The sequence below is a fragment of the Mustela nigripes genome, chromosome 7 (assembly GCF_022355385.1).
Source record: "Mustela nigripes isolate SB6536 chromosome 7, MUSNIG.SB6536, whole genome shotgun sequence".
In the NCBI taxonomy this organism is placed as follows: Eukaryota; Metazoa; Chordata; class Mammalia; order Carnivora; family Mustelidae; genus Mustela; species Mustela nigripes.
The window spans coordinates 122509194-122531232 of NC_081563.1; the positions used below are offsets into that span (position 1 = coordinate 122509194).

Genomic DNA, 22039 nt, shown 5'->3' on the forward strand with positions numbered 1-22039 from the left:
GGCTCGATCCCAGGATCCTGAGATCATGACCTGAGCCGAAAGCAGAGGCTTTAACCCACTGAGCCACCCAGGCGCCCGGTGCCCATGTTTCTGAGTGCCACTCAGTCCTATCTGGTCTCTGAGGCGGAGAGATGTGATGTCTCAGATGGGCATCACAAAGGCTGGCCTGTTCCCACCTCAGGCCGGTGGGACCTAGCTCCAGCTCTGCTCGCTGCGCTTGGTGACATAGCTGTGCAGCCTTCTGTTGGCTTTCATCCGGCAGCCTGGATGCCAGCGTCCCTCTACCCAGCAACCAAGACGCTCTGAAGACAAGTGAGGTCACTTACGGCACACACACACACACACACACAACACGGCAACACGAGCCCAGCGTGCTCCAAATGCTCTCCTCTGCCCTCGTGGAGGGGGAATCTACTGGGGCAGGCTCCCAGGTCAAGAGTGAACCCAAGCCTCTTTCCTGCTCTTGCTGCATCAGTTATCACCCTGCCCAGAACGAGGGTTCCGCACATCTGGATTGGAGGTCTAGGACGACTGTGGTACATCCTTCCTCGGAAAGCTGCAGCGGGAGACTCCGAGGCCTTGGTGAACCATCCCTCAGGCGCCCTCCCTGCTCTTCAGCCACCATCTGTGGGTGGGAGGCACCTAGTAGGGACCCAGCGAGGGCGAAACTGGGTGGGTCTCCTGCTCCCAGTCTGGGACTAAAGACCACCAAATCCTTAATGAGCCTCAAGGACCCCAGCTACTGAGGCATTCCTGGGTTCTCGAGCCCGTTCTGAGCCCACCGAGGTACCCCCCCCCCGAAGTCCCAGGTGTGTGATTTGAGGGGCGAGCTTCTAGAAAGGGGTTTAAGAAAGTCGCATGGTTGAGGCATCAGCTGAGTGTTCAGGCCCCAAACCTGGGAAGTGGGAACTTGGCTGCGCTCCCCTCCATGGCATAGGTCTTAAGCAGTGTTCCGGTGAGGAGATCCGGCCAATCCACCCCCACCAGTGAATCCTTAACGAGCCCCAACAGTGTGCCCAGAATAAACTGAGCACCTCGGAAAGATTGTGGACTGCTGTGTGCATAGGGGCCCAGGCAGCAAGAGACATCCAAGTGCCACTGAATTTGACTTTTGAAATTGTTTTTTTTTTTTTTTTTTTTTTTTTTTAAATCCAGGATCAAGACCACAGACAATTTATTATGTGAGACACGGGGGTGAAGAATGACGAAGGAAAGTTATGGCCGTGAGTGACATGGAATTTAGATGAAAAGGCTCAAGTTTGCTGAAGAGTTTTAGATTTGGCTTTTGCTCTTGGAAACGTCAAAAATAATCATAAGAAGCACTTATGCCTTACAGAGCAAATAATCCACAGAGTGTCATTTTCATTTTGCAAACAGGGACACAATAGCAGTCAAAGATAAGCCTAAACACCCAGAGAGTTAACATACAGGTTCGGTAAGATATAACAAGGGATTCAGCATGCTGGTGGGTTTTTAAATCAAATCCATATTGAACCCTGTGACCTACGGGAGGTTCTAAGCGGAACCTGGGGAAAGCAGCTTTTCCATACAAAACAACGCCGACACCGACAAAGGGAAACCCAGGCTCTGCTGGATGTCTATAATACTCATTTGCAGTAAGGCTTTCAAGATACATGAATTTTTATAGCATTTGTATTTTAAGGATTTAGGGCAAATACATTTTTTTTTCTACTTGATAAAAAGAAAATTAGTACTTAAAAGGTTCAAAAATATATCGATTGAGTGATTTTTTTTTTTACATAAATAAATTATATTGATTTTTAGGATTTAACAGCTGAAAAAACCCTTTCTGCTTCCACTGGAGGCAAAACTGAACAAAATGTTAGTTAAATAGAGAGCAGCATTTCTAAGAAATCTGTTGTCAGCATTTAGACCATCTATGCTACAAAGATGTCATTAAATAGGATTTGCTCATTCGCTGGATTCTTTCTTCATACTCATGTGATCAGTTACAGAATTCCTTATTTTTATCTGATTCATAACGCTGGGACTCTACTGTCTGAAAATACATCTGATTTTTTTTTTTTCCCGGTCACAATTTAACAGACTTCTTTGAGATGCTCATTTTAACATTTACATAATTTATAATCCCAAATGTATAAAAGACAATGACAAAAGCATCATAAATAAATAATGCAAACTGAAATAGTTATGTCGAACTTTTGGACCTTCTGATAAATTAGCAAAACTGTAACAGAAAAAGTAAAAAATACAGTAAATTGTGACAACACAAAGTGAAACTGGTACCAGTAACACTTCCAACATTTCCAACGGTCCTGCACAGCCCTGTGCCCCCCCCCCACCCAGAGTCCTGACCCATGAGCTTATTTCAAGTCTCAGAGCGTGAACGGTCGATAAAAGAGTTAAGACCCTCAGGAAGGATGGAACACGAGTGGGGAGGGGCAGAGGTGGGGTGAGCGCCCCTTAGGCAGGTGCTTCCCGAGGGAGGAAGAAGGGAAAATGATGTTGATTTGCAACGGTCTCAGCTAACTTGATTTGGAATCTGGGTCCAACTGCAAAATGGAAACCGGAGAGAGGGAAAAAAAAAAAAAAAACAAAAACAGAAGAAACAAACGTTCACAGTCATTTTATAAAAGGTGGCACACACATGTTCTGACAACCTCAAACAATTTTGACGAAGGGACCTAACAAAGTGTAAAAAGTGTTGAGTGACGCTACTCTCCCAGGCTCCAGAAAGAGCCTTATTCTTGCTGAAGGGAAGCACAAGGTAAAAACCCGTGCGGGCCCCGGTAGCGGCCGGAGCGACTCTTGAGAACAAGGGGACCAGATGCCAGCCGCGTGCTTATGAGCCACGTGTGGCGCCCCCCTTGGAGGCGAGCCCTTCGCCAGCCCCCCGCGGCCGGCAAGAACCCTGGGGGTGTAAAGCTTTCTCATCCTGAGTGAGCCTCCGACCCGGGGGAGAGAGCACGCGTGCGCGTGACGATGCCCGGTCAGCGTTTCTCTTTGCTACACGTGTCTGAGTACCATGAAGGGGATGTCCTGCTGCTACCAGTAAGGTTTGTTTTATAAAGAAATGAATATATGCATTTTCAACCGTTAGTTATATACTTCTGTCTACACTACTCATTTAGTCATCATGATAAAATAGGGAAATATTGGAACGAAAAAATATGCACCAGCATTTCCTGTTTCTGTGCTTTTCGGTTTCCCCATCACATGCTTCCCATTCAACACAGCTCAGGGAAAAGAGCAGCTCCTCGCGGTCTCCGTTCTTCGGCCCTCCATGGGGAGTCCCTAGACAGCTCTCTTTTGCCATTGTCCCTCCTCAAATTAGTGGGAAACTTGGAGGTGCGGGGGAGGGGGCGTGTCACCAAGTACTGTATCAGCTACGGCTGCTGGAATGAACGAGTGGGTAGCAGAACGAGAATTCTGTGCCTCCTACACTAGGTCGACAACACTCAGCTAATGAAGTGGCAAGACCCTGCGACTATTAACATCCGTGACCACAGTTCTCAGAAAATTAGGTAGATAGTCTTACTCATGGAAACACAGGTTCTTATGAAGGTGAAGTGAGGAAGTAACAAACCTTTATGGGATAAGAAACTTACAAGTCACAATCATTTCTTAAATGAAAAAGTTCTAATTGGTGTCACTGTTAGAGTCTTTGAGGCCCCCCTCCCTGGCCTGGGCTGCATGTTCTCTATCCGCGGGCCCGGGGGCCCTGGATTCGGGGCAGTTCTGGTCACTGCCTGGCTCCTTTTCGGACCCGGCAGTGGGCTCTGGGTTGGGGTTCAGACTGTCTCCTTTTGTTTTCTTCTTCTTCCTCTTCTGGCTCTCCAGACCCAACACCTCAGAGTGTCTGGCCTGCTGCATCGCCGGCAGAGCCATGCCCATGCCAGGGGAGAGAAACATGGATGGGTAAATGAGTCCAGGAGACACTCCTGGGATGAGGAACGGGTTAAAAGCCACAGGACTACTGGTAGTTATTGCGGGTTCGGACTGATCAGAAAACGGACCAGGACCAGGCTTGTCTTCAGCCAATGTGTCTGTTTTTACATCATGGCTACTTGGCTTGTCCTCGACAGTCTTCTCGGGCGCTGCGGTCCCACTCTTCGTTGTGCTTGGCGGAGGCGCGGGAGCGGCGGAGGGGCAGGCGGCGGCCATGGGCGCGTTGAGGAGGCCCCCGACCCCGAGCATCGGGGGCACCGCGGCCATCCCCGGCAGCATCAGGGGCAGCATGCTCAGGGAGCTCTTGACCTCTTCGCCCGTGGGCATCGCGGCGAAGCCAGCCGGGAAGCCCACCAGGCCCGTGAGGGGGATGCCCGGCACGTTTCTCATGTTCTGGAGTCCTACCAGGTCCATCCCAGCTATGAGGCCGTTCATGAACAGGGGCCCCATCCCCGCCGGAGCGTCCGCCACGATAGCCGGTGCCTTCAGGAGCTCGCTCCGAGGCCGCCTCCCCCTTCTGCGGGGGCCCGCATCTCGAAGAACAGGCTCAGCCAGGGTGTGATTGAACTTGTTTTCTGGGAGAAACCCCTGAAAAAGGACAAAGAAACACAGGATGCGCAAGGTTACCGGGTGGCACGTCACGGTCTGGGGACAAAGACCAGGGTTCTGCACCAGTCTGGCCTGTCTCTGCTGCACGACAGACCCAGGTGGGAGTCCCCCCCCCCCCCCCTACTCCCGCCTGCCTGCCTTGCCAGCTCCTGCCTGCCTGCCTGAAGTCACTCTCTCCGAGGCCAAGAGCCACCAACTAGCACAAGCAGGCGGCATCTGCTCTGGAGAAGCCTGTCAGGGCTCTGGGAGCTGGAGCCCCGATAAGGACACCCAGGTCTTAGTTGAGACTTGCAGCTGGAGCGCTTGACCAAAGCGAGCATTCCTCTTCCTCGTGACACAGGAAGCTTTGTATGGGAAGCAACAGCAACAAAGCAGAGGAGGGGAGATAGAGCTTTGCAGCCGTCGGACCTGGACCTTGGTCCCAACTCCGTAACAAGCTGTGGGACTTGAGCCACAGAGGTTAGCCTCTCAGAGTTCTGGGGAGAAAGGTCCGCGACAGCTATCTGGCAGTTACTGAAAACCAAGTGTGCAAGACGTTATCTGGCCCACGGGAAGTGCTCACTGAAGGGATGCCAGTATCTGCGCGCACCCCACTCCCCCTGGGTCCCAAGCGCCTGCAGGACCACCGCTCAGACGCCGATCAGGAAGCCTACACAGGTGCCAGGACGAGGCACTCTTGCACATTGCTGGGGAAAGGCATCGCATCAAAGTGACGTTCTGGGTGGCCTCAAGGGAGACAATCTAGTTTTGCTCTGATCAGAGGACTAGGTTGTGCTCGTTTTCCTGCTGAGCGAAGACCCCCAGGGCCAAGTGCCTGCAGCCTGGACTGCGACTGCGCCACGGATGTGCAGCCACGCCGGCCCCCGAGTCACCAGCCCTGCTCATGGGACACCCCGCCGCTGCCTCTGTGGATGCCAGAGAGGCAGGGAGCCGCAGGGCCAGTGCGAGCCTGGCAGTGGGCTTGCTGCAGCCACACTCACTCCTTCCTCTGTGCCTGTGGCCCAGGAGCCCCAAGGGCAATGAGGCCGCACCAGTCCCCCTGGGGAGCCTGCTGTGCCAGGGCCCACTGCCCGCCTGCAGGGAGAAAGCGGAACTACTGCCGCAATTACCAAGCGTCTGACTCGAATCTGCTTCCAAAATAGCCTGAATAATCTCTGTATCCAGAGCAATCTTTTCCCCCAGGAAGCCCCACCCCTCCTCCCCACTGCGGGCGGCACTGGGGGTGCCCGGGCACAGCTGCGGCTACCACGCAATCTGTCTTCTCCGTACAGAGGCGCGTAAAGACGCCCTTCCCTGTGGGCCCCTGAAGTCCTCTCTCCTCCTTGTCGTTCCTGTCACAAAGCTGGTATCATTCTACCACCTTCTCTTCGATCACAGCCACGGTGAGCCCCCAGATGTTCAGAGTGGCCCCGAGGGACCTGTAACCCTGGGTCTGTCCTGGGGATGCATGCTGCCATTGGGGCCGGAACGCGGAAGCGGGGACGGGGCCCTGCACAGAGGCAGCAGGTGGGAGTGAGGCTCCGGGCGCTGCTGAGGCTGGAGGAGCCCACGCTTCTCCAGAGCCACCTCGGCTGCCTTTGCAGGATTCTCAGCTGTGTCAATACCTTCCCTTCCTGCAGGGCTGGAGTGGGGAGTGGGGGTGGGGACGTGGCAAGACACGGCTGAGGGTCCAACTGTCTACTTGGAGGCTCGGACTCAGGGACCCAGATGCAGGTCAAACCAAGAGACGTGGGAAGGGCCCGAGAAACACTTTTATTAGGGCTGGAGTGCCAAAGGAGACAGGACAAGAAGGCCAGGAGCCCACAGATGCTTAAGGGCTGAGACTGGCAGCCAGGTGTGCGCACAGGCAGGAGGCCTCCTCACAGCCTGCCCGAGGACGCCCACTTGGACTTGATTCCAGGAGCTCTGGCGTCCCCGGTCAGCTCACTGCCTAACTGCTGAAGAAGTCAAATCCCTCGAAAATCCAACACCTCTCTGCTCAAAGGGGCAGCTGCGGAGACGGGGTTGGTGGATAACATGGGTTCAGGTTCTCCAGGAGCACACGTCGGGGGCAGCAGCTGGGGAGGCAGGCATGAGGCCCATGGCGTGGGCAGTGTGGGAGCCCGGCGACGGTGGCCGTCCCAGGGAGCTGGCAGGGAAAGGAAGAGCAGCAGGAGGAACGACAGCACCACTCACCACGCTGTGACCCCGAGTCAGGCAGATGCTAAGGGCTCTGTGCGCATTATCTCAATTAGCAATCCCACCAACCCTGCAGCACCAGCCCAATCATCACAGCCATTTCATAAAGAACTTAAAGATCTGTAGACATGTGAAAAACGTGTACTTGAATGTTCCCAAATCCCCAGGAATTATGTCATTTTTGAAATTCTACATCTGTCCTTCAAAGTCTTGAACAATATTCAAGAAAAACTGGATCGTGAGCAAAATGCTTTATGATGGTCGACTCTTAAGAAAACTCTTCTCAAAAAGCCTTGTTTAGGGGCGCCTGGGTGGCTTAGTGGGTTAAAGCCTCTGCCTTCAGCTCAGGTCATGATCCCAGGGTCCTGGGGTCTAGCCCCGCATCGGGCTCTCTGCTTAGCAGGGAGCCTGCCTTCTCCTCTCTCTCTGCCTGCCTCTCTGCCTACTTGTGATCTCTCTCGTCAAATAAATAAATAACATCTTAAAAAAAAAAAAAAGCCTTGGTTTAGAATAGCAGAGGGAAATGAGATTGTTACGCTCTGCGCCCCTTCTTTCTCACAGAGTAAGAAAAACGGGACCTGCTTCCCCAGGGCACAGGGAGCCTGCTCTTCGTGGGGCAGCCGCTCACTCCGGCTCCGGGGACGATCACTTGCAGAGCCATTCCCGCCTGGTTCCTATTTCCGGAGACAGAAAGTAGGGCTTGATGGAACCAGGGCCAGACTAAAAGCAGGACTTCTGATGCACACCAGCTCAGCCGATGGCCCTGGCCAGGGGAACGGTAACAGGACCCCTGGGCATTTCCAAGAGCTCTTCCCTGAGGCCCGCCCACAGCCAAGAGCCAGGGAAAGGCGCCGGGGTGTGTCTTCTTCCTTCATGCCCACGGAGTTCCTTTGTAAGTCTCCAGCGGGGAGGGCGCGGACAGAAGTCCGAGGTTGGGAGGCAAACCCAGAGCTTGCCGTCACTCAGATGCTCTCTACCATACTCGGAGTTCAACCGGGCATCTAGGGCCAGACAGCTCATCCAGACCAGCCTGCATCACGCAGGACTCTACGACGCTCCTCAGGTATCAGGACGTCCAGAAGCATCCCTCTGCTGCCCTTGTTGTGAGCCTCTGATGCAGAGAGAGTGCTGAGCCCTCTCGGAACTGGGACCCTGCCAAGGAGGCAAGTAGGAGTTGCCTTCTCCTGCTCGGATCGGATAGGAGGGGCAGCAGCAAAAAGGCCCCAGGGTGAAGAGAGCAGCTCCTCATCTACAGCGACAGACACCAAGAGGGGTGCTGGCACAGGAAGTCGGATCTCACCACTTCCCGTGGGAGCGAGAGTCCCTCTAGCCGCCCAGCTGCTGCCCACCCCCTCAGCTGCCCCTCCCAGCCGCTCAGCGACCACACACAGCGGCCAAGCTGGGGTTTGGCAGCTCTCCCTCCTGGTAATTATACCCCGAGAGCAAACCTGCTTCCTCTTCCAGGGGAAGCCTGGGGAGAAGGCAAGGAGAGCAAGGAAAAGGAGAGTCAGATGTTAAGCAACACTGGAGGCACATGTGCTTTTCCAGATGGTACACGGGCATTCCAACTCAAGACATCTTCACCAACACCGGTAGCGTTTACTCCAAAGCCTATGGGTTACAGCTCTCGAGCTGAACTCCGGAGTAGAGGTGGAGCGGAGGTGGTGACCAAGACTTCCCTACTCTTCCCAGCAAGGCGAGGAGATTTAGCCCACAAACATTCACTGAGTGGAGGGAGGCCTGACAACCAAAGAAGGAAGTACATGTGGGAATGAAGCTAAAATTCCGAAACACACAATAAAACAAAAACTGGCTCTAAAAGATATTTTTTTTGGGCGGGGAGGTTTGCCGTGTGAGGGGCTCAGTTGGTTGAGAGTTGGTTGTCGGCTTGGGTTATGATCCCGGAGCTCCTGGATGGAGCCCTGCGTCGGGCTCCCTGCTCAGCGGGGAGTCTGCTTCTCCCTCTGACTCTTCCCGCTCTCATGCTCTCTCTCTGTCTTGCTCACTCTCTCAAACACAAGAACAAAATGTAAAAAAAAAAAAAAAAAAAAAAAGGACATTTTTGGGGACAACTTGTGGAAATCAGAACGTGGACTAAATATTATTAACATTCCCGTGTGTGGTAATGGTAATAGTTAGGTAGGAAAATATTAGGAGGCACAGGCTGAAGTGTTTAGGGGTGACGGGTTATCTCTGCAAGTTACTGTCCAATGACTCAACAAGAAACGAGCAGAAAACCCTACACACACACCTGTGAGACAAAGGTAACTTCCACCTACACGTGCACGTGCCCATACACCTCTCACGCGTGACCACCACGTACTGGCCGTCCTGGGAGCTGAATCCCACGTGCAGCCCATGGCGCTTGCCCAGCCGAGCCACAGCACCCACAGCAGAAGGGGCTGAGGGAAGGGAGAGGCTTCCTGATCTGAATCTGTTTCCAGAAGCAGGGGGTTTCCGCGGGAAAGAACGAGCGCAGCACACCCGGGAGGGCTCCTGTCCCAGCAGGAGCTGAGGGAGACGGGCCCTCCTGAAGTCAGGCAGAGTGTCCAGCCTGCGCCATGCTGGCCCTTCCCCACTGGGGAGGCTGGGCAGCCCTGGGGACCAGGTGCACGAGGGCTTCCTCGCCTCACCTTCCTGCAGGACAAGGGCCTCTGAGGCAGGGACTTGTGTTTATTTCATGAAGGAGGGAAAATGCGTCTCTGGTAAAAGGCTGGCTTGCAAGAACAGCTTAGAAATGGGTTTTCTGGCAAGGCATCAGAGTCTGTAGGAGCGTGAACATTAATTTCCAGAGAACACGAGGGAAACTGTTAGACATGTAGAAAGAAATGGAAAAGCCAAGGAGGAAACCATGTGTTTTTTCTGATGTGTGTCTACAGCAAGAGCTAAGAGGCTACAACAAAGCAAGGACCAGAGTCTGTCCTGGATGACTTTCGCGTGATGCCGTGTGTGGAAACGCCTGGAGAGGGGGGGGCGGCCTACGGGCTGGAGAAAGGCCGCTGGGCTAAGGACTGCAGCTGCACCAGCGTGCACAGCACAGGTTGGTCTAAGCAAAGCGGTGCTAGAGACACCCTCAGACAAGAGAACAAGACAGGGGCCAAAGGGCACCTGCCCAATGTGATGAGTTTTCTAACAAGCAGCCAACCTTGGGACGGGGCCCCGGCCCCATTCCTGCAGCGGCTGCGGTCGGGGACGGAGGTGAGGGGGCGCAGTTCTGTCTGCAGAGCTGATGGAACAATCCAACAGGTGACAACATCAGTCACAGACTCCTTGAAAACATTAAGTTACAACTTTCTTTTGCAAAAGGAGGAAATGACTAGGGTGGGTGGTCTTCTGGAGCTGAAAGAAGAAATCACATCCAGGCCATCCCACTAGGAAGGGAATTCATTCCCAGGGAGAGCTGCAGCTGGCGGAGCCTCGAGGAGAAGGCGTTCGGGGAAGCCTGTGCGTCTGGGGGGACAACCCGAGAAGAGCAGATGCCCGTGATGCTCTTCCGACGCTCCGTTTTGCCGAGGTTGAAAGCACAGTTACGGATCATTTGCCCAAACCTGACGCATTTTCAGGTTGGAATGTTATTACTGCCCCCTAGAGGTTATGACTTTTCTATTCCAAATCGGTCCTCCTCTGTGGGCTATAATTAACTCAGATGCGTTAGACTACAACTATTTCACAGATGTCTTTTGAAGTCTCTTCCAGGCTCAGGATTCTATATGAGGAAAAGGGCAGTGCTTGGAGTCGGCTGCTTTTCATTGCCAGTGGGGATGGACTAGGAGGAAATGTTTTAAATGGAAATTTCCAATAATGACATTTGTTAACACTAGAAAGAGATTCCTGATAGGCGTTAAGGTCTATTTCCCTGAATGCTCTACACTGTACTGGGACAGGGGGTGCCGGATATCAAATTTTGGGAATAGTTTTACCAATTTAAACCAAAAGGTTTGGTGGTAAAGGTTGAAAACAAATGACCACGGGAAGCCCTACTGCTGCTCAAGAGGCCCCGATACCACTTATCACGACTTATCAGCTTCCTGTGCCGGCCTCTTGTCCTCTGAGAAGACGGCCCCTGGCTCCCTACTTCTCAGCTGGAGCTTTTCCCGAGTCTGCAAGGCTTGGCTTCACTGGGACACATCCCTCTTCCTTACCCGTAGTCCTGGCTCCTTGGGGACAGCAGGAACCCTCTCTTCCCCACTCAGGGAGTTGATGTCTAATTTTCCAGGTTCCTTACAGCGTGGCCTCCTCTGCTTTGGTTTGTCTGAAAAATTCTAGGAGGCAAATGGAAACCAACATTACAAACCATCCTGTCACAGATTCTTCTGATGAGGGTCGTGTTTTTCAGCTGGTTTTGCTCTTCTCTCATTAATGGACCTCTGTACAGGACCCCGTCAGGTTAGGCTGACAAAGGAAAGAGCTAATGGGCCCTCACCCAGGCTTTCTTTGAAACAATGGCGTTCCTGCATGGAACTGGAGAACAGGCTGTGTGGGCCTCTTGGGTCAGACTAGAGCCGACCCAGTGCTCTCTCTGTGTACTGCTTACTCCCCGGCCTTCTCCTCCTCCTCATTTCCAGATTCTCTCTCCACGGCTACCTATCTGGCGGGCTTTGTCTCTTTGGAGGGTGTGTGTCTGTGAATGCGTTCTCCTCCTCCTCGTGAGCTCTCCACCATCCACATCTTATTAGTCGGATGTACCCAGGACAAAATGGCGATGGGACAGGCGAGCACGTGAGAAAAGAACACCAAGAAGAGACACCAGCGCTCAGGAGCCCGCTCCTACAGACTTCCAATCTGGAGGATCTCGGGCAAAGGCAGTTCGGAGGACTTGAAGGAAGAGTGGCAAAGTTGTGACTCAAACAAAGAACGCACACCTCCCACCCCCTAAGGTGGTGATGTGTTAACTCAGAAAGAACACAGAGAAACACATTCCTGCACTGGCAGTGTTTTATCAACCTAAAGATTTCTCCGTGCACTTAGATCTTGCATGGTGATTCTAGGGGAAGGGGGTGCTGAGCTTAGGCAACTCCTGTCCTTGTAAGATGCTGCGCAACGACCTGGCACAGCATTCTGATGTGGGCTGTGATTTCTGTTACTAGAAAACTTCATCAAAATGTAAACTGAGAAACAAAACCCCAACTTGAAAATGATGTTCTCAGTTGATACAGAGATCTCTGTCCAACTTCCTGGTCTCCCCGAGCACGCTCCTTATCAAACGCGGCAGCACATCAGCAGGAAGGAAACGGCAGGGTCAGAGCAGTGACAGCACTTACTGCTCCAAAGCTGGGAACCTCTAAGGAGTAGTCCGCCTGCTGCCTCAGCCAGTCCAGCAGACTCTTGCTGGGAATGGCTTTCTCGGCCTGGATGCCGGCTGCTGGGGCTGGCTCGGGGGCCGAAGCGGCAGGCACCGGCCCTTCAGGGTGTGAGGTGCTCGGCTGGGCCTGCCCTGGGTCTTCGTGGACTTCCTGGACAAAGGAGAAACAAGTATGTGAATGACAGAATGAAAACTGGTTTCTGAAAGGAAAATGCACCTTGTGTCTTCCCACCCTTTTCCCTGAGTATTACTGTGCTGGTGCTTCGGCAAGAATCCTCCGCAACACTGACCCACACGTGGGCCGCTGCACACGCTGGCCTTCCCTCTCATGCTCCTCACCTTCCCGTCTGCTCGGGTTGTGCTACCGCCTCTGCCACTGTCAGGGACAGTCCAAGGCCACCCTACTTCCCGCACGCTGCCTCCCACCCCCGACCCCCAGCACCGCTCACAGATTTTCTAATACCAGGAAATGCCACACTGCAATTCACTTACCGGTTTCTCCCTCTATAGGCGGAATGCCTGTCTCACTCATCTCTGCATTCCCAGTGCCCGTAATAGGTCTACAAAGTACCATGTGGCACTCAAGAAATGTCTGCATGATACATTTAAAAAATACTCTGATCACGACAGAAGAAACTATGGCTTTGCACTTCTAAAAAATGAGACAACTGTCTTAAAAGCTTGCAGGATTGGGCAGGGAAAGAACCTGTCACCTCAGCCTCCCAAATTATATAGAAAGTCTAGAAGACAAAACTTTAAAATACACCAAACAAAAGAGCTTAATAATAAAGCTCACAGGCACTAGTAAACAATGTCTTTGGCTTGGTTCCCTGACCTGCCACCTTACTGGATAATCTTGGGCAAGTTATTCAATCCTTGTTAGCATCAGTTGCTTCATCTATAAAATGGGAGTAATAACAACATCTTCACAGAGTTGTGAAGATCAAATAGGACAGTTACACGAACACCTGAACCCAGTGCCTGGCACAGAGCAAACACTCAATGAATACTGGTTATTATTATTCTTTTTAAAATAAGAAAACATGAAATGTGATTTCTGCTTTGGAGCCTGAAATTCAATAAATGGGAAAAACCAAAAAACAAAGGGAAGTCAGTTGTCTTTGACACATTAGGCAAAGTCTGAGGCAACCTCTCTTGGCCAGGCATACAGCTTCGAGCCTTATCTGTTGTTTACAATGATCTCCTCTAGGTTTAGGCTGTCTTGGCATGACGCTGGTGAACCCTCACAGCAGCTCTCTGGGGGAGATGCGACTGGCCCACTTCACAGAGGAGCAAGTGAGGTACCGCGGTGTGCCCCACGGAACCCAGCAGGTCAAGTAGAAAAGCCAGGATCAACACAGAGAGCAGAGTCGGGATCCTGACCCCTGTTCCCCCCGCAAAGCCCAGCTCCTGGAAAACCCGCTAACCCAGAGCACCACTGGCACAAACTCAGCCCCGCTGTTCTGCTTCACTCAGTCACCAGCATCTCTTCTGAAACACGGGGCCGGGTGTCTGGGCTGTGTGTGTTTGAAACGGCAAGACCCCTGGCTCATATCTTCAGGTTGCATGCAGGTGAAGGGTCTGTAATGGGTTAAAATGTGTTTCTAGAAAAGACTGGGCAACTTGTAACAAGAGAAATTAACCAGGATATTTGAAATGGGATAAAAGATCCACAAATTTAAAAATCGTGTGTCTGAGGAAGGGTTTATTACTCAGGGTGGGAAGGTCAAGGTTTTTATTTAATGGTCCCATATACCCACCAAGATTCCTGCCTGAAGCGTCTGCTCCTTCAGAAAGATGAGGTCCATCCCTCCTTCAACATGTTTCCGTCTCCCTCTCCGCCTCCTCGTGGCAGCGTCGTCTCTTCTGAGGCTTCCGTTGACAATCTGTCCCGTCACTGGATGGATCAGGCCGGCTTGCAGAATCCCAGACAAGTCCATGCCGAGGGCTCCTTGAAGTGAACCGATAGCCCCGATCTTAGGGGTGCTGGCGCTCACCGGGAAAGGAGACGTGGCTCCTGGGGACCCCTCTGACGTGCAGGAGAGATCTATTGCAGACTCCCCGTGCCAGCCATTGAGGACAACGGGGGGGTGCCCGTGGGTGGCAGAGAAGTGTTCCAGGCTCCGGGCCTTCACATCCCTCTCCACCTCAAACTCGTAGGGACGTCTGAGCTTCTGTTCTTCCTTTGTGAATACTGGAGCCAGGAAGCTCTCCTGCAAACACACACAGGTGGCGAGAGAGGTCTGAATGCCACTTCTGCGGCTGAATGGCAGCTCCTTCTCCGGGCCTGACTTCCTTGGGCCGACTAGGGTTCCTAATCAACTTCTGAGAAGTTCTTTCCACTCAAGCCTTCTCAGATTTTAGCACCAAATAACCTGGAGAGCTTGTTTTCAATTTTTTAAAAAAAGATTTTGAGAGAGAGAGTGCACGCACGCTCAGCAGAGGTAAAGGCAGCAGCAGACTCCCCTGTGAGCAGGGAGCCCGATGCAGGACTTGATCCTAACACCCTGGGATCATGACCTGAGCTGAAGTCAGATGCTTAACCAGTGAGCTATCCTGGCACCCTCGCCCGGAGAGCTTGTTCAAATGTCAATTCCCTTCAGTGGGCCTGAGATTCTGTAGGTCTAACAGGTTTCCAGGTGCTGATAACGCCGCTGGTCTATGAATTACCCCCAGAGGTGCAGGACCGTAATCTGGGGAATCAACCTCAACTGTACATTAGAATCCACTGGAAAATTAAAAAAATCCCAACGCTCAGTCTACAGCCCTGACGCATTAAATCAAAACCAGCAGCTTTTCAAGGTCCCTACAGGTTCGCATGTGCACTTGGGAGAGCCCGAGCCTGTGTGCTAACAATGTATCTCACATTAAACTTGAGTTATAGCCTGAGTTTATAAAAGCCGTTCTCTGATTTCCCTAATTTCTATCAGCTGCCATCATTCTCGTGGTCTTCTAAGTGTGGAACACACTGGTCCATTCATGCCTCCCTCTCTATGTTCGCCAGTCACCGGGCCGTGCCCGCCGACGCCCGCCCTCTTGTTAGTACCCACCTCGCCACCAGCCTGGTCGAAGACCTCATCTCCTCCTCAGATCCCCACTCGGCCTCCCAGCCTCTGGCCCTCTTCTCTCCGACCCTCCTCTCCCAAGGACCTGCACACCACTTATTCCTGCTGAGCTGGAAAGCCCTGTTTTCACCATGCACTTCGTGGAGCAAACTTCCGTAGCTCCCTGCTGTCTACAGGACAAAATCTAAATTCTTCAATGAATACCAGTGACTTTATAGAAGGAAAAGGAAGAAACCAAAGAGAAAACCAAAAGTAGAAAGAGAAGGAAGTCCTCTCCACGCAGTATTTGCTGAACGAATGACTCGAGTGAGAAGTGCCAAGCGGCCCTCACCTTTTGGATCTGGGCCACCAGCGCCGCACTGCTGCTGAAGCCGTGTTCCGAGGCCTCCGGCTCCGAGGCGCTGCTCCGAGAACCAGCACTGCTGCTTAAGGCTGGTGTAGGCAGTGTGCCCGAGGGCTCGTACGGCTGGCTGGAAGGCCACTTCCCCTTTAACACCACATGGCAGATATTATCCAGGCGGTTGATTATTACGCGATCCTATAAAAAAGACAAAAAGTTCTGAGGAGTAAGTACCAAGCTATCCAAATTCACAAAGTCCATAGAGATCACGTGTCACCTTTTTCTAACCAGGAGGAGCTGATTAGGAAGATAGCACACTCAGATGTACTCACTTTACAAGTCTTAAAATACTTAAGTTCTATGGTCTGGACAGTGAAAATTAAAGCCATAGTGCTTTATTTTTTATTTATTTTATTTTATTTTTTTTAAAGATTTTATTTATTTACTTGAGAGAGAGACAGTGAGAGAGAGCATGAACGAGGAGAAGGTCAGAGAGAGAAGCAGACTCCCCATGGAGCTGGGAGTCCGATGCGGGACTCGATCCCAGGACTCTGGGATCATGACCTGAGCCGAAGGCAGTCGTCCAACCAACTGAGCCACCCAGGCGTCCCGCCATAGTGCTTTATATATGAAGACAGTTTTATCTTCTGGTCTAATTAGCCAAGTGTCTCTTTCTTTAATGTTTAAATGTGACATTATTAATACTTTTTTTTTTTTAAGATTTTATTTATTTATTTGACAGAGAGAAATCACAAGTAGATAGAGAAGCAGGCAGAGAGAGAGGGGGGGGGAAGCAGGCTCCCTGCTGAGCAGAGAGCCTGATGCGGGACTCGATCCCAGGACCCTGAGATCATGACCTGAGCCGAAGGCAGCGGCTTAACCCACTGAGCCACCCAGGCGCCCCTACTTTTTCAAGACATTACACATTTCTCTGAGTTTATACTCAGAAATACTCTACAAGCTGAGAATGCTTTGGGTAGAGAACGCATGCTCTGGGGAGTACCTTCGGCCACTCGGAGAAGGAAAAGAGGGTTTTCTCCTGGAGCAGCTGAGCAATGGTGGGAGCCCGAGCCTCCTGCAGGTCATCCCCAAGGTCTCCTGCGATGCCTGATGTCGAGCTTTTGCTCTCCTCCTCAGAGTACTTCCCTGGGTAATCTGCAAAGAAGGGTTTAGAAAATTAATCTGGTACTTGGGAGACAGTAATGAGCTGAACGATTAGGCCACCTGATCTATCTTTTCAAAAACTTAGCCCATTTAGTGCTTATTTGAAATTGAACAGTAATTACCATGCTATTTCTGGCAGAACCCTATCAGTTAAGCCATACATGCAGATCCTTTCTCTAGGGCTACCCGTGCAAGTCATGTGGTAACTCTGCATGCACACACCAAAGGAAACAACCAAAGAAAACAGGAGATTGTCCTGTGTACCCAAGAGTGAGAGTGGAATGAGCACCGAGAGGCTTGTGCATGCAGTGCGGCTGGCAGGACGGAACTGAACACTGTAATACTCTTATCCGTTTGAAGGCACAGTCTTTGAAATGTAACACAGCAAGATGCTGATGTTAATGACAATATGTGAAAGGTCCTGAAACTTACAACAAAGGTAAAATAGACCTGCTTCACGTAAAAAATGATGCAAAGAAAGCTAGAACACTCAAATTACTTCACTGATGGAAAGAAATGGAAATGCAGCTCATTCTTTAAAGTTTCAGTGGTGAAACTTTATTATCCGTGTGAAATGGATACTTACTACTTACTACCACTTACTACTAAGGGAGGGAATGATAGGGAATGAGCACAGAGTAGCAAAACATCCAGTGCAGGAAAAGTTGTGAGCCTCTTTTCTGGTGAAATGACATGGAATTTGATCCTCTGAAATGTGGAGATTTCACTGGAGACTGCGCACCAAGTCTAGGGAGCTGCAGGGACCGCTCACCACGAACAGGTCCTTGCTAGGCCAGCGGATTCAAGGATATACGAGACAGATGTGGCCCTCAGGCTCTTAAGGTTCACGGGGGACAGACAGTCAGGAAAACAGTAATAATAAATGAACACAATTATAAACAGCGGCAAGTGCTACGAAAAGAAACAAGCTGCCATGATATGGAGTAAGAGAGGGCGGAAGGGAGGGCTTCTCAAAGGAGAGAGCCCCCAGGAAGAGGAGGACAATGGTTATTCTGGACGTGCTGAGGAACTTTCCTGGGGGAAAGTACAAAGGTGAGAGCAGAAGGGTAGAATCATTTAGATAATGCTGAATTCTGTAATGGTAGACAATTTGAATTTTATTCTCGATCTGAAGGGAGGCATCACTGAAAGGTTTTAAGCAGAGAGGTTGGATTTGAGTTTTAAGAAAAAGTAATGATGTGTGAGAGAAAACCCTGGAAACACAGCCAGGAGATCTGGGGCTGGCCCTGACAGCTGTAAAGTCACTGCTCCTTTACGGTAGATTTCCAGGTGCAGAAACAGACCGAGCCCTTCTGCCCGACCTGTTCCACGTCTACTGTGTGTGGAAGACCCCTTCTGAGTGCTGCAAAAGCATTCGGAAAAGCACTGGTGCAAGGGGACCCACCCATGGGTGTGTGTGCCGCTCAGCCAAGATGCAGCAGACGGCATTGGTAGATGCTTCTCCTCTAACCCATACTCTCCCAAACTCTGTACTCAGTTCACTGCCTCGATTTCCACGGACTATTTGGTGATTTCCCCCACAACAAGGTTAAAAGAACAATGTGCGTTTTATAATCTAACACATGGCAGTGATCCTCTGTGGCCTAGGCTGAGGGCAGACAAGGTCAGAGACGGCTCCCCTACCCCCCGCCCTGTGTCAGCTGGGGCAACAAATCGGTCAAATTCCTTTCAGTAGCCTCTCTTCATTATCCTAGCTAGTGTGTAAATATTAACTTGAGTTTGGAACCCGTCTCAAGGGAGTCACTAATCACAAGGACTAGACCAAGGGTAAGCTTACCAAAAAAAGGAAAGTTAGATTACGCAGGGGAGCTTGCCTGAGCTCCCCTCCCTTTCCTTCTGTGATATAAAAGTCACTGCTGCAGAAGGAGATGGCTGTCTCTCTTAATCCCTGAATACCAGTCCCGGCATCAGGCCAGATGTGAACAGGGATTTTTTTTTTTTTGGACAGTAATAAGGACAAACACAATGATCTTTCTTCACTATAATATGCCCTCTTGGGCCCAAAGTAGTAAAAACAACAGTAAAAAAAGTTAAAAACCATTTCTTGTTGCTCAGAATCTCTAATCAATGTATTTAAATCCTCCGAGGCACAGAAATATCTGAGTCATTTAGACTCTTAAATTTAAAAAGTCCTCTTAACTTAAAGCCTTATTTAAGACTTCCCTATTTAAAAAGCTCAAATCTATCTGTATTTTTGTTGAGTTACTTGTAATTGTTATTTTTATCCCTGTTATTAAAATGAATCTAAACCAAATGCACCAATATCCAATCACAAGGTTTGGATAATGATATGAATAAACAGCACTATCTTTGCTCACCTAAATGAGATTACGTTTACTCGTATTTTTGTGGAGTTCCTGAAAAATTAACTCTCCCTCTAGAAAACTGTAGGTTCTTGATGTTCCTAAGCTTTTCTACTTTAACCAGCTGGAAGGTCCTCACCTGGTGGAAGAACAAGTTCCTTCCCCTCCGAGCGGCATCTAGTGTCTACCACGGAGAAAGCAGCTTGTAAGCCCCTCCCAAGTTACATGGCTGATGCAACAAAGGTGCTACCACTGTTCACAATCCTCCTCAGTGTTCTAGAATGATCAGTGTTAAGCTACTTTGTCTCACCTTCAGACAAGGCCTGGTCTTAGACCGCAGGGAACGTGTACAGGTGTGACTCAGAAGCCGCACATCTCCCCACCCCGCACCCCGCCACGTGAGGACCGGCTCACCAAAAATACCACAGCCCTCACCGACTGTACCTTGAGTGTGGCCGTTCCCCTCTCTGTCATAATCATCTTTGCTCTCAAAATCCGCGTCTTCAGACTTGAGCTCACTGGCTTCTGGATACACAGCGAAAGCTTTCTTCCCCTCTGCACTGTCTTTCCAAGGCTCGCTCAACAGCTCGTGCTTCCCCTGGGCGGGCTCTGCGGGAGGAGCGGGGGGCTCAGCCTCCACTGGGATGCTACTGGTTTTGCTTTTGTACGCGTCTGCGTTATAACCCTTGGGTTTCTCCACTTCAAACTCCTCGTTCTCGAGGCCACGCGTCCACCTCCCCGTGTGCTTGCAGGGACACTGACAGGCTGCTTGAGGAAGCGCCCCCCGTGGTCCAGGATTCTGGCTGACGGCCTCCAGGGTTCCTCTCTTGGCCTCCTCCACATGGAAGCCTCGGCTCTTCTCCCTCAGGATGTGGGCTGTGGGATGGATGTGGGCTGTGGGATCGGCCAGACGCACCACCTCGGGCCGTCCCCTCAGGCCTGCCGCCGCGCCCGCGTTGTCCTCTTCCTTCTCCTCCTCCTCCTCCTCTTCCTCATCGCTGTGGTTCTGACTCAAAACCAATTTGCTTTCTAAACTTTTGTTTTCTAATAAATCAATTAATTGCTGATCTGATGACAGGCTTCTTCTGGAGTCACAGACACTAAGATTGCACATGTCTACAAACCCACTTTCATTTCCTTGATCCAAGGAAGGGGAAGCTAAGCACTTGGCTTCCAGCTGCCCGATGCTTTCAGGTCTCTGCCCTGTCTCACTGCACAAGTCCCCTTCCCTGGAAAGAGAGAGCAACAGATGTTTTCCATTTTTGATGTTCATCTGAGCTACTCCTGCTTCTAAGCTGCTCAGAAAAGAGGGGCCCGCAGGTAGTTCTGCCTCTCGGCCACCAGGCTGGCAGTTCCCGTCCTCGCCTGCTGAGAGGGCCAGCGCATCCTTTCTGGGTTCTGTCCTGGTAGTGGGGCTCTCCTGGAAAGAGCCTGGCTCCCGACTCAGGGCCTTCTTACCATACATCATGCCCTCCAAGCACTCGGGCAGCAGACTTTCATCGTGGGTGACGGACATGACATCCTGAACTTTAGAAATAAAATTTTCACAAGTCATGTCAGATAAACTGACCCCAGGTGGAGTGGAGTGACCATCTCTACCTTCTATTTTCACGAGGTTCTCAGGCTCACTTTCAAGGGGCTCTGAAGTCCTGCTCATCTGAGTGTACGTGAGAGATTCGTATAGTTTAGAGTTGGTCTGGTAAAGGCAACAGAGACTTTCTGGGGCCTGGGTGTCCGTTCTCTTGTGCTGGGCGTAGTTCCTGTAGGCGTCCAGGAAGGACAGCTGGGGGTCGGTCATGATGTAATAGTCAGTGCGGTTCAGGCCGTGTTTGGCGGTGCCGACGAGCAGGTCTCGGTCGTGCTTCCCGCACTCCCACCAGACCGGGAGGTAGAGGCTGGGCCTGCAGAGCTGGAGGCGCTCGTGCAGCTGCGGACACCTCAACACCTGCTCGCGGACCTTCCGCAGCAGCTCGATGCGGTACAGAGTCCTCGCGGCCCGCTCCTCAGTGATGGGCTCCACGTAGATGCTGGGATCTGGGGGACCTGGAAAGGCCAACACAGAGCCTATCACTGAAGGCAGCCCCAGGACACCCGCCACCCACCTGAGCCCCCGTGTCTCTGGTCTAAGTGCTTTCCTCCCTGGCATACAGTCTTTGGTGTGTGTGCCCCTGACACCATGAAAAGCTACGAGAAGGGAAGGTTTCTATGAAACTAGGACAGACCCAGTGAGGGTGAGGGAGGAGCACGAGAACTCTGGTTCTAGAAGATAAGCTCTCGTTTAGTAGGCATGTACTCTGTACCCAAGTACTGTACACACGTCACTGAGTTCTCACGGCAATGCTAGGCTGTAGCATCATTGCCCCCATCTGAAGGATGAGGAAGGAAGCTCAGATATGCTCCAGGTGCCAGAACCAGGATTTGAGGCCAGGTCTTGTCAGTGGGGCTGTAAAGCCCAGGTCCTTACAATCTATCCAGCTCCCTGGTTTTAATGAAAACACCCTAACCACGTCACACGGGGCATGCTGCTGTCAGCCCAGGACCCACACGGGCTGGACTCCAGGTTTGTTTTAGCTCTTCACAGCAGTCAGATGGGCCGTATCTAGTTCACCTACAGGCGCGAGGCAGGAGAGGGACGAGGAGGAAGCGGCTGCATCCCCGCCAGGAAGCAATTTCTCAGAAGGCGTCTCTCCCGGCTGGAGCATGTGGAAAGACAGCCATTTACTTTCCGTAGCTACAAGTCAATACACGGGAAACGAGTTCAAGTTCTTACAATATAATGTACGGCAGAAGCGAAGTTCACCAGAGTCAATCTCTTGAGACTTAACAATACGCTGGAGAAGGTAATTAACACTAGCCTCTCAATACTTCTGTGCAGTGTTAACCTCAATTTCTTTTTTTTTTTTTTAAGATTTTATTTTTATTTATTTATTTATTTGACAGGCAGAGATCACAAGTAGGCAGAGAGGTAGGTAGGAAGAGAGAGGGGGAAGCAGGCTCCCTGCTGAGCAGAGAGCCGGATGCAGAGCTCGATCCCAGGACCCTGGGATCATGACCTGAGCGGAAGGCAGAGGCTTTAACCCACTGAGCCACCCAGACGCCCCGTTAACCTCAATTTCAATTTCTGTTG

General features: G+C 51.4%; 1 protein-coding gene across 5 annotated transcripts in view; it reads right to left on the reverse strand.

Moving 5' to 3' along the window:
• Window positions 1-1345: 1345 nt before the first annotated feature.
• Window positions 1346-22039, reverse strand: part of CHD6 (chromodomain helicase DNA binding protein 6) — a 192662-nt gene continuing 171968 nt past the window's right edge. For 3 of the 5 annotated variants that reach the window (XM_059407012.1, XM_059407013.1, XM_059407014.1), the window contains 7 exons: window positions 19357-20955; window positions 16428-16579; window positions 15416-15622; window positions 13780-14232; window positions 11979-12170; window positions 10860-10979; window positions 1346-4518 (listed from right to left, as the gene is read on the reverse strand). In XM_059407012.1, coding sequence (XP_059262995.1) covers window positions 3622-4518; window positions 10860-10979; window positions 11979-12170; window positions 13780-14232; window positions 15416-15622; window positions 16428-16579; window positions 19357-20955 — 3620 coding nt within the window. In that variant the 3' untranslated portion in view covers window positions 1346-3621. Of the gene's footprint in view, window positions 4519-6261; window positions 6668-10859; window positions 10980-11978; window positions 12171-13779; window positions 14233-15415; window positions 15623-16427; window positions 16580-19356; window positions 20956-22039 lie in introns of those variants that run through there. The other 2 variants (XM_059407016.1, XM_059407015.1) reach the window with 2 other exon arrangements.